This window comes from Antechinus flavipes, chromosome 6, assembly GCF_016432865.1.
Source record: "Antechinus flavipes isolate AdamAnt ecotype Samford, QLD, Australia chromosome 6, AdamAnt_v2, whole genome shotgun sequence".
NCBI classification, from domain to species: domain Eukaryota; kingdom Metazoa; phylum Chordata; class Mammalia; order Dasyuromorphia; family Dasyuridae; genus Antechinus; species Antechinus flavipes.
The window spans coordinates 243023970-243040034 of record NC_067403.1 but is presented as its reverse complement, the minus strand read 5'-3'; the positions used below and the strand labels follow the sequence as shown (position 1 = coordinate 243040034).

Here is a 16065-nt window from a genome sequence, read left to right as displayed (position 1 = left end):
TTCAGGAAAGATTTTGTACAAGTTTCTTGATAAAGCTACATAAATAATTATATCTCTCATAGCAGTACCCTTAGTAAATAGTGTCAATAGCATTTTAGCATTTAACAAAGCTAATTAACTTTGCTTTGCTCTCCTTAACTCTACCATTTCTCAGGCTAGAGAGAATTTGTAAATGATACACTAATTATTTGAAAAGTAATGTACAGGATGACTCAATCAAAAGGTAAATGATGAGATCTATTTGTGGTATGATTAGACATCAAGGTAATTTAACTGAATTGCAATGTAATTATTAAAATGGTGAATGATAAAAGATAAATGAGAACAAATAATTAATAGTAAGAATAAATTTTATTTTTTTATTATGAAGTTCTCCTTTAACTTCACCTCCTATAACTCCCACCTATAATGCTTTGAGTAAATGGGAGAGAAATAGAGAAAAGGAAGAAAGGAAAGAAAAACAAGCAAAATAAAAAAGGAAAGAAAAAAGGAAGAAAGGTAGAAAGGAAGGAAGAAGGAAGGAGGAAGGAAGGAAGGAAGGAAGGAAGGAAGGAAGGAAGAAGGAAGGAAGGAAGGAAGGAAGGAAGGAAGGAAGGAAGGAAGGAAGGAAGGAAGGAAGGAAGGAAGGAAGGAAGGAAGGAAGAAAGAGAGGGAAAAAAAAGTTTCCATATAGGATAACACTGATATGAAATTTGTATACATACACATATAAATTAAAACCCTCAATACACTTTTCCTCAATGGGGCCTAAAGAGACATGAGTATCTATGTCTAAGAATAGAGATGGCTTGAACATCTTTTTCAGGCTTGTCTAAAATCATCTTGTTCATAATAATGCATAAAATAATATTCTATTACTTTAATATACCACAACTTAATCAGCCATTCTGCAAATGATGGGTATCTACTTCTTTTCCAATTCTTTTCTACCACAAAAAAAGTGGTTCTACAAACATTTTTACACATGTGAGTCATTTTCCCTCCTGTGTGATTTCGTTGGCATACAAACCCAGTAATGGCACTGCTGGGTCAAAGAGTATGCAAAGTTTTATGGTTCCAGATTGCTCTCTAGCATAGCAATTATGCATTAGTGTCCCAGATTTTTTACATCCCCTCCAACATTTATCATTATCTTTTCTTTTCATTTTAGCCAATCTGACAAGTGTGAAGAAGCACTTCAGTCATTTTAATTTGCATTTCTCTAATAAACACTGATTTAGTGCATTTTTTAATTTAACTATAGATGATTTTAATTTCTTCATCTGAAAATTGTTTATATTCTTTGACCATTTATCAATTGAAGAATGACTTCCATTCTTATAAATTTGACACAGATCTTTATATATGTTAGAAATGAGACTTTTATCAGAAATAGTGGCTGCAAATTAGAAGAACATAGGATAGTTTTCTTCTCAGATCTGTGGAGAAGGAAGGAATTTGTGTCTAAAGAAGAACTGGAACCCCAAATTGAACACCAGATAGATAATTTTGATTATATTAAGTTAAAAAAGTTTTTGTACAAACAAAACAAATACAGATAAAATCAGAAGGGAAGCAATAAATTAGGAAATCATTTTTACATTTAAGGATTCTGATAAATTCCTCATTTCTAAAATAAATAGAGAATTAACTCAAGAATCCAAGTCAATCTCCAATTGATAAATGGTCAACGGATATGAACAGTCAATTTTCAGATGAAAAAATTAAAACTATTTCTAATCATATGAAAAGTTGTTCTAAATAACTATTAATCTTAGAAATTCGAATTAAGACATCTCTGAGATACCACTACACACCTCTCAGATTGGCTAAGATGAAAGGAAAAGACAATGACAAACGTTGGAGGGGATGTGGGAAAACTGCGACACTAAAACATTGTTGGTGGAGTTGTGAACAAATCCAGCCATTTTGGAGAGCAATTTGGAAGTATGCTCAAAAAGTTATCAAACTTTGATAATAAACTTTGATACCCTTTGATCCTGCAGTGTTTCTGTTGAGCCCACCTTCCAAAGAGATCTTACAGGAAGGAAAGGGACCCACAGGTGCAAAAATGTTTGTGGCAGCCCTTTTTCACAAGAAACTGGAAACTAAGTGAATGCCCTTCAATTGGTGTGAAGTCCAGGCTAGCTCCATGGAAGCCTCAACATCAGTCAGAATCAGGATAAGCAAAAGTCCTTGGTCTTTAGGGGGAGGAGTGAAGGAAATGGACAAAACTGCCAGGAGTTTTGCTAAAGATCCCTCCTTGATTCTAGAATCCAGAATCTCCACACTTTTCTCCTCTCCATCCTGAGGCCAAGTGAAGTCTGGCTCCTTTTTTCCCACCCTCTAATCCTTGCTTATTATCTGTATACACCAAACACTGAGTAAGCACTGAAGAGTGAGAAGGACCATTCTTCCAAACATATGTTAATAGAGTCATTGTCTCATATCAAATAGGTAATTAGCCTTAAGTGGTCAATTGTCTGATTCAAGTACATCTTTTAAGTGTTTCAGCTCTTTAAAGTTGGAGAATGGCTGAGTAAATTTTGGTACATGAATGTTAGGAAATATTATTTTTCTATAGGAAATGATCAGGAGTATGATTCTAGAGAGGCCTGGAGAAACTTACATGAACTGATGCTAAGTGAAATGAGCAGGACCAGGAGATCATTGCATGACCACATCAATATTATACAATGCTCAATTATGATGTACGTGAATCTTTCTAACGATGAGATGATGGATGCCACTTCAAATGATCCTGTGATCAAGAGAGCCATCTATACCCAGAGAGAGGACAGTGGGAACTGAATGTGAATCACAACATAACCTTCTCACTCTTTTGTTGTTCTTCACTTGCATTTTGTTTTCTTACTCATTCACTTTTTTTTTTTTTTTGGATTTGATTTCTCTTGTGCCATAAGAGAATTATATAAATATGGTTATACATGTTGAATTTAACATATATTTTAATATGCTTAACATACATTGAATTGCTTGCCATCTAGGATAGAGAGTGGGGGAAAGAAGAGGAAAATCTGAAACATAAGGCCATGCAAGGGTCAATGTTGTCAAATTATCCATGCATATGTTTTGAAAATAAAAATCTTTATTAAAAAAAAATACTGTCTGTAAAGACCCCCCCCAACCCCACCCAGCTTTATGTTTCCCTATCAATCTTGTTTCTATTGGTTTTGTTTGTGCAGAAACTATTTAATTTAATGTAGTCAAAATTGTTGATTTTGCCTTTTATAATGTTCTCTAGTTACTTGATCATAAATGTCACTTTGTCACTTATCCGAAGACCTGATAGGCAAGTTATTCCTTGTTCTCCTAATTTGTTTGTGATATCACTCTTTATGTCCAAATCAAGTATCTGTTTTTACTTTATTTTGGTATGCAGTGTGACATGCACATCTATGCCATTTATAATCATAAACAACTGATATTTTTTTCCAATTGTTTACATCTGCCTTTATTTATATAAGAATTATGTTGTAATTATATTCATATAGTTCTTGGGTTTGTCTGGGAATTCAGATGTCCAAATATTTTATATTAACTGCAGTTTTTCATAAAAACTTTTGTTTTAAAATTTCAGAACATGCATCGATAGCTTTCAAATTCACCCTTGCAAAACATTGTATTACAATTTTTTCTCCTTCCCTTACCCAACCTGCTTGCTTAGACAGCAAGTAATCCAAATATGTTAAACAAGTGCAATTCTATCCATGATTCCATGATTACCATGTTGCATAAGAAAAAAGAGATCAAAAAAGGAGGAAAATGAGACTGAGAACAAAAAAACAAGCAAACAACTTACTGTACAATAAACTCCTTATTATTGAAAAGAGTCATGTGCATCAGAATGGATCAATGTCTATTTTTCTTTTTGATGTGTAGTATTCTCTTGGTTGTATACATTTCACTTAGCATCAGTCCAAGCAAGTCTCTTCAGTTCTCTCTGAAATGATCCTAGTGATCATTTCTTATAGAATAATAATATACCATAGCATTCATATATCATAACTTATTCAGCCACTTTCCAGCTGGTGCCATCCACTTAGTATCCATTTCTTTCCCATTATAAAAAGGGTTGCTACAAACATTTCCTTTTTTTTAGGATCTCATTGGAATTGTATTCCAATAGAACCAATAGACACACTCCTAGATCAAAGGGAATTCACACTTTGATAGTCCTTTAGACATAGTTCCAAATTACTCTCCAAAATGGTTGGATTAGTTTACAAGTGTCCACCAACCATGTATTCCTCTCCCAGTTTTCCCACATCCTCTCCAACTTTTCACAATATATTTTCTGGTCATTTTGGCCAATCTGAGAAGTGTGTCATGGTATCTCAGAATTATCTTAATTCATATCTATGTGATCAATATTAATTTAGAATTTTTCATATAAATGCAAATAGTTTTAATTTCTTTATTTGAAAAATTGTCTGTCATCTTTTGACTATCATTTGGAAAAGGGCTTTTATTCTTATAAATTTGAATCAATTCTCTATATATTTTAGAAAAGAAGCTTTTATCAGAAAACTTGGATATAATTTTCCCCCCGTTTTCTGCTTTCCTTAAAATCTTGTCTGCATTGGTTTTGTTGCCGCAAAAACTTGTTAACTTAATATAATCAAGTTCTCATTTCCTTTCCCCAGGTTTCTTCTAACTCTCTCTTAAAATCTTTTTTGAATTCTTCCTAGAGAGCCTTATGAGATGGGGAACAATTCATATCACTCTTTGAAGTTTCATCGGGAGGTGATCTGCTTTTAATGTCCTCTGGGTTTGAAATCTGTTCTTTTCTTTCTCCATAAAAACTATCTATAGTCAGAATTCTTTTAGCTTTTTTACTCATTTAAAAAAAAAAAGTTTAAGTCTGCTTTTAGTGCAAAGGGGAGATTTCCCTAGCTTGTCCTACAGTGGATATGCTGGGTCATTGCTGACTAAGTTATAGAGCTGTGTGGGTGTGACCAGGTCCTGTGATATTCTAGAATTTAGGGGCTCACTATTTAACTTTTGTATTTAAATTGGGTGTCTTACAGCTAATCTGTTGGTCTCCTGACTTGCAACCAGGACAGAGTGGTCAACTCTGCTATAGATTCTCCCTGGTAGATTCCTTAGTGCACAGAACATCACACTGTCCTAGGTCTCTGCACTGCCTTTCTTAACACATTTTCTTCCTTTCCTGATTGATCAGACCTTTTCTGAAGATCTTCAAAATTATCCTCTGCTAGAAATTTGTTACACTCCTAATATTTGTGGGTTCTGTCACTCTAAAATCATTTTAGAGGCTTGATTTGCTGTAAATTTAAGGTGCATATGGGAGAACTCAGAGATAAATGTATCTCTTCTCAGCCATCTTGTCTTCACTCCCCAGCAAATGCATACCTAAAAAGATCACTATTGACTCTCAAATATTTCATGGTCTCAATATCATTCCAACTCAAGTAGAGTAATTAGGCTATATAGCATCTCCCCAGTTCCAAGGGATTGGTTACCCCTTCATTCACATACTAAAATGATTATGCTGCAATCCATTATAGTTTGAAATCTAATGGTACCCTTTGTGTTTTTTGGTCCAATAGGAATTCATAGAATAGAAATATTGTGACATACATTCATCAGCAGACATTTCATGGAGGAATATCAATATAAGGAAATTTTGGCAGCTGGGTGTCAGAACAGATAGATTTCTGGGAATGGAGTCAGAAAGAACTGAGTTCTAATCAGTCCTCAATCATTTACTAACCTTGTTTAAGTTACTTAACCCCTTTTTGTCTGAGTTTCCTAAAATGTAAAATGATTGAAAAATAGGCAAGGAGATAGACTGTGAAGGACACAATAAAGACTTTTGGACTTTATCACCTGGATATTCTCATGGTGATTATTCAGCTGAAAAAAAGACCTCCAGAAAGCTAACCAGAACCTTACATTTTTAGATCCCAATGCAACAATAATTAACAGTTATAAAGGGCCAGAGAAAAAGAGAACAAATATTAATTGGAAACTAAATAACCTAATTATTAATTAATGTTATATTATTAAAACATTATTATATTAACATGAGATCCACTATTTTCTCCTTTATGCCACAAAAGTAACTCTCTTTAATGAGTTTTTTAACCTTTTGTTCAATATGTGTTAAAATAAATAAGAACCTGACAGCAGTCTTTTTTTTCACTCTATGAAATAGTAATACAGTTAAAACAAATGATATATTTCCAACTTTCAAGATCAAATAAGTAATGATTTCAAGGCATAGAATAAAATACATTGAAATGCAAAGTAAAATATGTCTATTAAAATATAGTAATTAAAATATTGCATATTTTAATGCAATTACATATTATCTTTATGATTATCACAATGTAAAAAATAATGGGCATTAAAATATTATTTAATATTTGGAGTCACTCGAGTGCCATAGCTTCTTCATGGCATTTTTTACTTCTTCATTCCTTAGGGTATAGATCAAAGGATTGAGAAAGGGTGTTATAATGGTATAAAATACAGATATCAACTTATCAAGAGGGAAGGTGGTTGGAGGGCGTGTATATATGAATATACAGGGGCCAAAAAATATGATGACAACAATGATATGGGAGCTGCAGGTGGAGAGGGCCTTGCGCTTCCCCTCTGCACTATGATTTCTCAGGGAGTGCAGTATAATTGTGTAGGAAATCATCAATAAAATGAAGCTTGCTGAGCATATGGCTCCACTATTGAAAACTACTAACAGATTTAATACATATGTATCCATGCATCCCAATTTCAACAAAGGTTGCAAGTCACAGAAATAATGGTTAATCACATTGGGACCACAAAAGGGCACACTTAAGATAAGGATTATTTGGGTTATAGAATGCAGAAATGACCCTACCCATGCTAATAGAATCAGAATCCCACATACCCTGTAGTTCATGATGACTGAGTAATGTAGAGGTTTGCAGATGGCCACATAGCGATCAAAGGCCATTAAAACGAGAACCAATACTTCCATGCAGCCAAAGAAATGCATGGCAAAAAGCTGGGTCATGCACTCATCAAAGGAAATAGTGTTTTTGTGAGAAAGGTTGTCCACAATCAATTTGGGAGCTGTGGTGGTAGAAAAACAAGAATCTGCAATGGATAAGTAGGTTAAGAAAAAGTACATAGGGGAACCAAGTGTAGGACTAGTCTTGATTGTTACAATAATTAGTAGGTTCCCCGACACAGTGGCAGTGTAGAATACCAAGAAAATGACAAATACTATCTTTTGCTTCTCTGGGTCTTGTGTCAATCCAAGCAGAATGAATTCAGTCACGTTGCTTCTCATCTTTAAGACTGAAGTAAGAAGGACACAGAGGGGAACTGGTTAATATAATAAAAGAATAAAGAATAATAATTACAGCAGGATTTTTGAGGTCTCCACAAAAGAATCATTGTTTGTCTGTATATAGTTAGGCTTCTGTTATGTCTATTTTCAAAGTCTTAGATAAGAAAAGTTTAAATAAAAGTACTGCTATCAATCTGCTCCAGTCCATTTCTTGCTGATGGTGTGTCTGTGTGTATGTATTCATATGTGTGTAGAAGATACACAGAGACAGGGAGAGAAACATGGAGAGAGAGAGAGAGAGAGAGAGTGTGTGTGTGTGTGTGTGCGTGCGCGCACTGTGATCTGTCCATTGACCCATGTATAGCACCATGTTTCAAACTTACACGAATACGTGCATAGTTGGACACAGGTGGATTTGTATTTGTCTTATTCAAATATTCAAACTCTACCCATGCCTTCCTAGCTTTCTAAAATTAGCAGTTTCAGTGATAATTACTGCACTCTCCCAATGTGCACAATAATCTACCAGAAATACTGCAGACTTAGATTGTTATGTTTAAATAATTCCTTTCAAATATTCTCAAATTTTGAAGGGATGGCCCATAAGATGTCTTGGCCCACCTTTGCTTTTTGTTTTACAGTTTCTCTGATCAATAATCATCAAATTCTTTTTGAAAATACCCAATACTGAAGAAAATTTCTTTGCATGTCTATTATATTTTAGCTTTCTCTCTCTCTCTCTCTTTGTCTCTCTCTCTCTCTCTCTCTCTCTCTCTGTTTCTCTCTCTCTCTCTCTGTTTCTCTGTGTGTGTTTCTCTCTCTCTCTCTCTCTGTCTTTCTCTGTCTCTCTGTGTATGTGTGTTTCTCTCTCTGTCTCTCTCTCTCTGTTTCTCTGCCCAGTAAATGATAGCTCTATTGATGATGTAAAAGAGCTCCCATATGCTCTATAAGCTATTTTCTATAGCATGATTTTCAAAAGCTAACTTTTCTGTTTAACTTCTCTGAGTGTGCTAGAGATCATCAGTATTGTTCTCCAAATAAGTTACCCAAACTTAGAACAATAATCCATGTGTGAATAAACAAGGGGTGAGTTATTTGGAATTATTATTTCCCTTATTCTGAACGCTAGGACTCAAATATAGCCCAAGGAACCATTAAAATTTTTGGTGTCGTGTTAGGTCATTGACTCCTTTTTAAGCATATAATTTAGTACAACATGAATTAAAATCTAGTAGAGACATTAAATGTTATCAAGGACAGTCAGCTTATTTTGAAGAGAAGTGAGTTGAATCTAAGACGGCAAATTTGCTTGCCCCAAATTGTCCAGACCAGTTTTAGAATTTGGCCTCTAGATCAGTTTCATGTTTGTTATTGGCTGACTATGATTCCTTTATTGTAGATTTTTTTTTCCTGTTGAAGGATTCAAACGAAATGTAACACTTCACATTCATCCTATTAAATGGTATATTGTCAGAAGCAATGAAAGTAGCTGGTCAATTTTGATTTTATGCTGACACTCAATATGTTAGTTTTCTTAACCATGTACAAATATGGCAAGTCTAACATCTATGTCTTCTTCAAGTCATTCATAAAAATGTTGAACATTGAACAAATATAGTAGTTGATATACAACCCATGATTCCAAAGAATATAGATACTGTTACATTATCCCCATATAATTGTGTGGAATAGTCTTTTGAGGTAAGATTAGTCCAATTTCCCTGTTCAGACAGAGAAAGGCAAATAAAGTTGTATGAATAATTGAAGGTTAGAAATACAGTAAATATCAGAGGGAAGAATTTAATTTTATTTTCTCTCCCCTCTTTGTCTACTGAGCACTCCACCCCACAACAATCCATGCAGAGACTAAGACAAATTCTAATTACTAAATTGGAATATTTCCTTCTTGTTGTAGTCAACTAATTGAAAAAGTATTGTTACTTGCACCCAACACTTCACATTTTTCCTTCTTTTTAAAAAACTAAAATAAGAAGAGAATATTTGTGTTTCTCTTCCAGTAGTCCTCCTTATTTTTAAAAAAAATCTCACTTTATTTCCCAAATGACAATGTGAAATTTATGTTCCATATTTCATTCAAAAAATTCCTGTTGGTGTTTGAAAAGTTTTGAAAGAACATAAGCAATATGAAAACAATTTTTCAAGGAAAATAAAGTTAAGGAGAGAAAGGGAAGGGAGGGAGGTAGAAGAAAGAAGAAAAGATTAGAAAAAAGGAGAGAAGATGGAGAATATAGACAAACACAAACTTATCTATCTATACAAATCTATACATCTATACAACACATTTTAATAGATCTATACAAAACAAACTCTGTGGGATGTAAATCTCTAACTTCTTTCCTGTCCTAGAGCCATTTTCACAGAAAAAGATAAAGAAAGAAAAAGGAAGGAAGGAAGGAAAGAAGGAAGGCAAGAAGGAAGAAAGGAAGGAAGGAAAGAAGGAAGGAAGGAAGGAGGAAGGAAACAGAAAGAAAGAAGGAAAAACAGAAAAAGAAAAGAAAGAAAAAAATTTCCATTCGAGGTAAAAATGGTACAAAATTTGCATATAGATATATAAAATAAAATCTTAGTACAATTTGCCTCAATGGGGATCTAAAAAACTATGGGTATCTATGTCAGAGAAGAGCGGTGGCTTGAAGAAGCTCCTGTTAAAATTCAGTTTTCTTCCTTCCCCTATAACAAGCAATATAAGATTCATCAAAGTATTTCCATATACTGGTGCAACTAGAAAAAAGAGGGTGCAGACACAGAGATTTAGGACAAATTTTATACTCTTTGGGTGATTCATGTGAATAAATTTTTCAAACATGCTATAAATCTTACAGTAAACAAGTTAGTATTGAAGAAGTATTTCCAATATAAAGGTTACATCTCTACATCTGAGTTGCTTTGGTGGAACGTTCTTAACATCTCAAATGTTAACGCAGCTATACTATCTTTTTGTGAAATCAGGATCTGCTCTCAACAAATGCAGGATTGACCAGAATAACAACTAGATACTTACTTTCAGAAACTTTGAGTCATTTACCAATTCTTCTGTTGTCAGAAAAAGAATCAGAGGTATTTCTTGTTTCACTTTTTAAAATTTATATCACTAAGCAAAAAAAAAAATTTTTTTTTTCTATATTATGGATGTAATGTCTTTGGATTCCATTCCCCTTTTCTCAACCTCTTTTCTACACAGAACAACTAGAGCCAAATGGGTCTCTTTTCTCATAAGAAATTTTGATGGAGATTTTGTCAAAGTTCCAGATTTGTCTCATTCCCTTAGGGACTGAGGATCATCCCCCTTGTTTGGACTCAGTACAGTCTGTTTGGCTTTGGTTGATATTAAACAAATCTTCTTAGCCAAATACTTCCAACTTATATTTGTACTTACCTTAGGGAAAATCAGGATGTTTTCAAATTGAGTGTTCAAAGATTTTAACTTAAACTTTATGTGAATTGAATGTTCTTTCTAAAGGACACCATTTCTGAGAATACTCAGGCACTCATACAATTCCGAAATCTCTGCTATTCCCCTCTATATGTTTTCAAAGGTATTCAGAAATATCTGTCAAACCTATGTCTGTGATATACCCGTTTATCAATTTAGAGAGGAAAATGAGATGTTTTATTCTTTCAAGATATAATTTATCTGTGCTCTCTGCCTTTTGTTCCTATTATCTGCTCTCAGCTAATGGTTAGATATTAGACCACTGTGCTTCTATAGTCATGACTATATGACTATACTAATTGTCCTCACTCATTTTTTAATAATAATTTTGGTTATTTGCTTATCTATTCATCTCAGCAATATGTTAGCATGATCATCACTCTCTGACTAATGTGTATTAGTCAATTCATAAGCATTTAATATCTAACATGTGCCTAATGCCGAACTTGGTGATGAGCCCCAAAAATAAAATTAAGAGTATGCTCTCTTAAGAAGCTCACATTTCATCAAAAGACATACTATTTGTATAAGTATATGTGTGTATATGTGTGTGTGTGTGTGTGTGTGTGTGTAAACCGAGGACATTTTCAATTTGGTAGGAAGAGGAGAGATGGAATTTGACTAAGTGAATGGCAGGCATTGTAGTAGACACTGGAAATTCAAAGAAAATATTGAAATAAAATAAGAATTTTTGATAAAAATCCCTGATTAGTATGGACAAATTGAAAAAGGAATTAGTGAATCTCAGAGACTGAAGGATCATCAGAGAATCATATAACTTGCTTCGCACTAAAAATGATTTTTTTCAGTAATATTCCTATCAAATGTTCATGCAGGTCCCATTAAAACACATCAAATAATAGGGATGTAACTAACTGTGGAGGTAGCCAATTCTTCTTTAGGACAACACAATTACTTAAGATCATTAGATGTTCATTTTTCTAAGAATATAAGTCCCAATTAATCTTTTTTTTTCAAATCTTTTTATCTTCAAAACATATGCATGGAGAATTTTTCAACATTGACCTTTGCATAGTCTTGTGTTTCAGATGTTTCCTTCCTTCTCCCCACCCCCTCCCCTAAATGGCAAAGAATCCAATATCTGTTATACATCTTAAAATATATGTTAAATTCAATATGTGGAAACATATTTATATAATTATTTTACTGCACAAGAGAAACCAGATCAAAAAGGAAAGAGTAAGAAAACAAAATGCAAATGAACAACATCAAAAAGAGTGAGAATGTTATGTTGTGATCCACATTCAGTTCCCACTGTCCTCTCTGTGGATGTATATTGCTGTCTTCGTTACAAGATCACTCGAAATGTCATCAATCATCTCATCGTTGGAAAGAGTTGCCTTCATCAGAATTGATTTTCTTATAATATTGATGTTGCCATGAATAATGATGTCCTAGTTATACTCATTAGCTTCAGTTAATGTAAATCTCTCCAAGCCTCTCTAAAATCATCCTCCTGATCATTTCCTTTAGAAAAACAATATTCTGTAACATTCCTAATCCACGAATTATTCAGCCCTTCTCCAATTGATGGGCATCCACTCAGTTTCCAGTTTGTTGCCACTACAAAAAGGGCTGCCACAAACATTTTTGCACATATGAATTGATCTCTTTGGGATGAAGGCTCAATAGAAACACTACTGAATCAAAAGTTATACAAAGTTTGATAACTTTTAGAACATAGTTCCAAATTGCTCTCCAGAATGGTTGGATTCATTCACAGGTCCACCAATAATACATTAGTGTCCCAGTTTTCCCATATCCCCTCTAACATTCATCATTATTTTTTACTGTCATCTTAGCCAATATGAGAGATGTATAGTGGTGTCTCAAATTTGTCTTAATTTTCATTTCTCTGTTAATAGTGATTAAGATTAATATTGATGTCATGTACAATGATCTCCTGGTTCTGCTCATTTCACTTAGCATCAGTTCATGTAAGTCTCTCCAGGCCTCTCTGAAATCATCCTCCTGATCATTTCCTAAAGAAAAATAATATTCCATAGCATTCATATACCATAACTTATTCAGCCATTCCCCAACTGATGGGCATCCACTCGGTTTCCAGGTTCTTACCCCTAAGAAAAGGGCTGCCACAAACATTTTTGCACATGTGGGTCCTTTTCCTTTCTTTAAGACTCTGGAATATAGGCCCAATAGAAACACTACTGGTTCAAAGGGTATGCACAGTTTGATAACGTTTGGAACATAGTTCAAAATTGCTCTCCAGAATGGCTGCATCTATTTACAACTCCACTAACAATGTATTAATATCCCAGTTTTCCCACATCCCCTCCAACATTCATCCTTGTCTTTTCCTGTCATCTTCAGCAATCTGAGAAGTATGTAGTAGTATCTCAGAGTTGTCTTAATTTGCATTTCTCTGATCAGTAGTTGTAAAGGGCTGAAACTCTTAAAAGGTGTGCTTGAATCAGACAACTGACCACTTAAGGCTAGTTACCTATTGGACAATAACTATTAGAATATATTTGAAAAAATGGCCCTTCTCACTATTCCATGCTGGCTCAATCTTTTGCTGTATACAGATCATCGTAGGAGGGATTAGAGGGTAAAGTGAGACAAGTCAGACTCACTTTGCAGGAGAAAGGGGAAAAGGGAGATTGGTGGAGAGTTTGTGGCAGTTTTGTCGACCTCCTTCACTTCTCCCCCTAAAGACCAAGGACTTTTGCTTGTCCTGACTCTGGCTGATCCTGAGGTCTCCAGGGAGCTAGCCCACACTTTACAAATAGTCATTTAGAGCACCTTCTCATGTTATTAGAAATAGTTTTAATTTCATCATCTGAAGATTTTCTGTTCATATCCTTTGAATATATGTCACATATCTGATTAATGTCTAAGTATGAATTTGAACTCAGTTTTCTTTGATTCCCTGTGCAGCCCTCTGGTTACATCAGTAGCTAATACCCACCAACACAGTTCTGCACAGTTCAAGTCCTGGGGGGAACTCTTGCTGATTATATTTGCCCTATTCTCCATATTATCTTTGTCTCTCTCTCTCCCTCAGTTTCTCTTCCTTCTCCCTCTCCCTCTCCTCTCGGCTTCTTCCTTCCCTGCCTCCCAAGTTGTATGTTTCAGTTACTGGGAACAGAGATAACATGAAGAAGTATCTGTGAAGGCCTTATTTTTATACCTCTTCATTTGTGATATAGTTGGTACATAATTATTCATACATTATCTCTCCCATTATAAAATATGAATATCTTGAGATCAGATTTTTAAAAAAATTCTCCAACAAGTCAAATATTTTTTGACTTATAATGGGTGCTCAATAAATGAATCTTGAATGATTGATTTCTTACAATGTGATTCTGTGAGGTGATGGACACTAACTTTTCCAATCTTTATGTTTCCAGTGCTTTTTGATGTACTGATACATAACAAACATTTAATATATGTGTGTTAACTGACTGATTGAGCAACCATACAGCCCAACCCATACTTCAGAGAATCTCACTATAATATACATTTGATCTGATTACCCAACTTTTGATTTAAAACCTTTAGAAGTAGAAAATCTAATGCTTTCCCAGACATACAGGATAGCACTGAATGCATTAAGAAATGCTGTTGAAAAGAAAGCCAAATTCTGAATAGTCGTGGTTAGCAATATTGCCCACCAACAGAAATGAAGATTTTCATTTTTCCATTTTCTTTAGATATCCTGGGAGATATGGAAGAAAAATTCATACAATAATGTATAAGATATCTGATATAAAAAATTAGTCATTTGGTTTTGACAAACTATTCATTGTTACAAAGGAAAGTTCATTGTGTGGTAAGGATAACATGAAGTATATCTAAACAAAGAAGACATTGAATAGAAACAAATAGATATACAGATTGAGAGAAACAAAGGCAGATGGATAGAAAAAAATTAGCATCATGTTGATTTGAATCAAATGATTTCAGAAAAAATATTGTATTGTACAAGTTTCTTGATAAAGCTACCTAAATAATTGTATCTCTCATAACAGTACCCTTAGTAAATAGCATCAATGATATTTTAGCATTTAAGAAAGCTAACTAACTTTGCACTGCTCTCCTTGGTGCTACCATTTCTCAGGATAGAGAGAATTTGCAAGTGATACACTAATTATTTGAAAAGTAATGTACAGGATGACTCAATCAAAAGGTAAATGATGAGATCTATTTGTGGTATGATTAGACATCAAGGTAAGCTAACTGAATTACAATGTAATTATAAAAATGGTGAATGATAAAAGGTAAATGAGAACAAATAATAGTAAGAATGAATTTTATTTTTTATCATGAAGTTCTCCTTTAACTTCAGAAACTCCTACTTATAACACTTTGAGTAAATGGGAGGGAAATAGAGAAAAGGAAGAAAGGAAAGAAAAATAAGCAAAGCAAGGAAGGAAAGGAAAAAGGAAGAAAGGAAGGAAGGAAGGAAGGAAGGAAGGAAGGAAGGAAGGAAGGAAGGAAGGAAGAAAGAGATGGAGGGAGGGAGGAAGGAAGGAAGAAAGGAAGGAAGGAAGGAAGGAAGGAAGGAAGGGAGGGAGGGAGGAAGGAAGGGAGGGAGGGAGGAAGGGAGGAAGGGAGGAAAGAAGGAAGGGAGGAAGGGAGGAAGGGAAGAAGGAAGGAAGGGAGGGAGGGAGGGAGGGAGGAAGGGAGGAAGGAAAGAAGGAAAGAAGGAAGGGAGGAAGGAAAGAAGGAAGGAAGGAAGGGAGGAAGGGAGGAAGGAAGGGAGGAAGGGAGGAAGGAAGGGAGGAAGGAAGGAAGGAAGGGAGGAAGGAAGGAAGAAGGAAGGAAGGAAGGGAGGAAGGAAAGAAGGAAGGAAGGAAGGAAGGGAGGAAGGAAAGAAGGAAGGAAGGAAGGAAGGGAGGAAGGAAAGAAGGAAGGAAGGAAGGGAGGAAGGGAGGAAGGAAGAAAGGAAGGAAGGAAGGGAGGAAGGAAAGAAGGAAGGAAGGAAGGGAGGAGGAAGGAAGGGAGGAAGGAAGGAAGGGAGGAAGGAAAGAAGGAAGGAAGGAAGGGAGGAAGGAAGGAAGGGAGGAAGGAAAGGAGGAAGGAAGGAAGGGAGGAAGGAAGGAAGGGAGGAAGGAAAGAAGGAAGGAAGGAAGGGAGGAAGGAAGGAAGGAAGGGAGGGAGGAAGAAAAAAGCTTCCATATAGAATAACACTGATATGAAATATGCATACATATACATATAAATTAAAACCCTCAATACACTTTGCTTCAATGGGGCCTAAAGAGACATGAGTATCTATGTCTAAGAATAGAGATGACTTGAAGAAGTTTCTTCCAAGATC

The 16065-nt window shown here is 34.8% G+C and overlaps 1 protein-coding gene across 1 annotated transcript; it reads right to left on the bottom strand.

Annotated features, from left to right (window-relative positions):
• Positions 1-6385: 6385 nt before the first annotated feature.
• Positions 6386-7303, bottom strand: LOC127541559 (olfactory receptor 4C11-like). The gene has a single exon (XM_051966785.1). It carries the CDS (start codon positions 7301-7303, stop codon positions 6386-6388), a length of 918 nt encoding a protein of 305 aa, XP_051822745.1.
• Positions 7304-16065: the final 8762 nt, after the last annotated feature.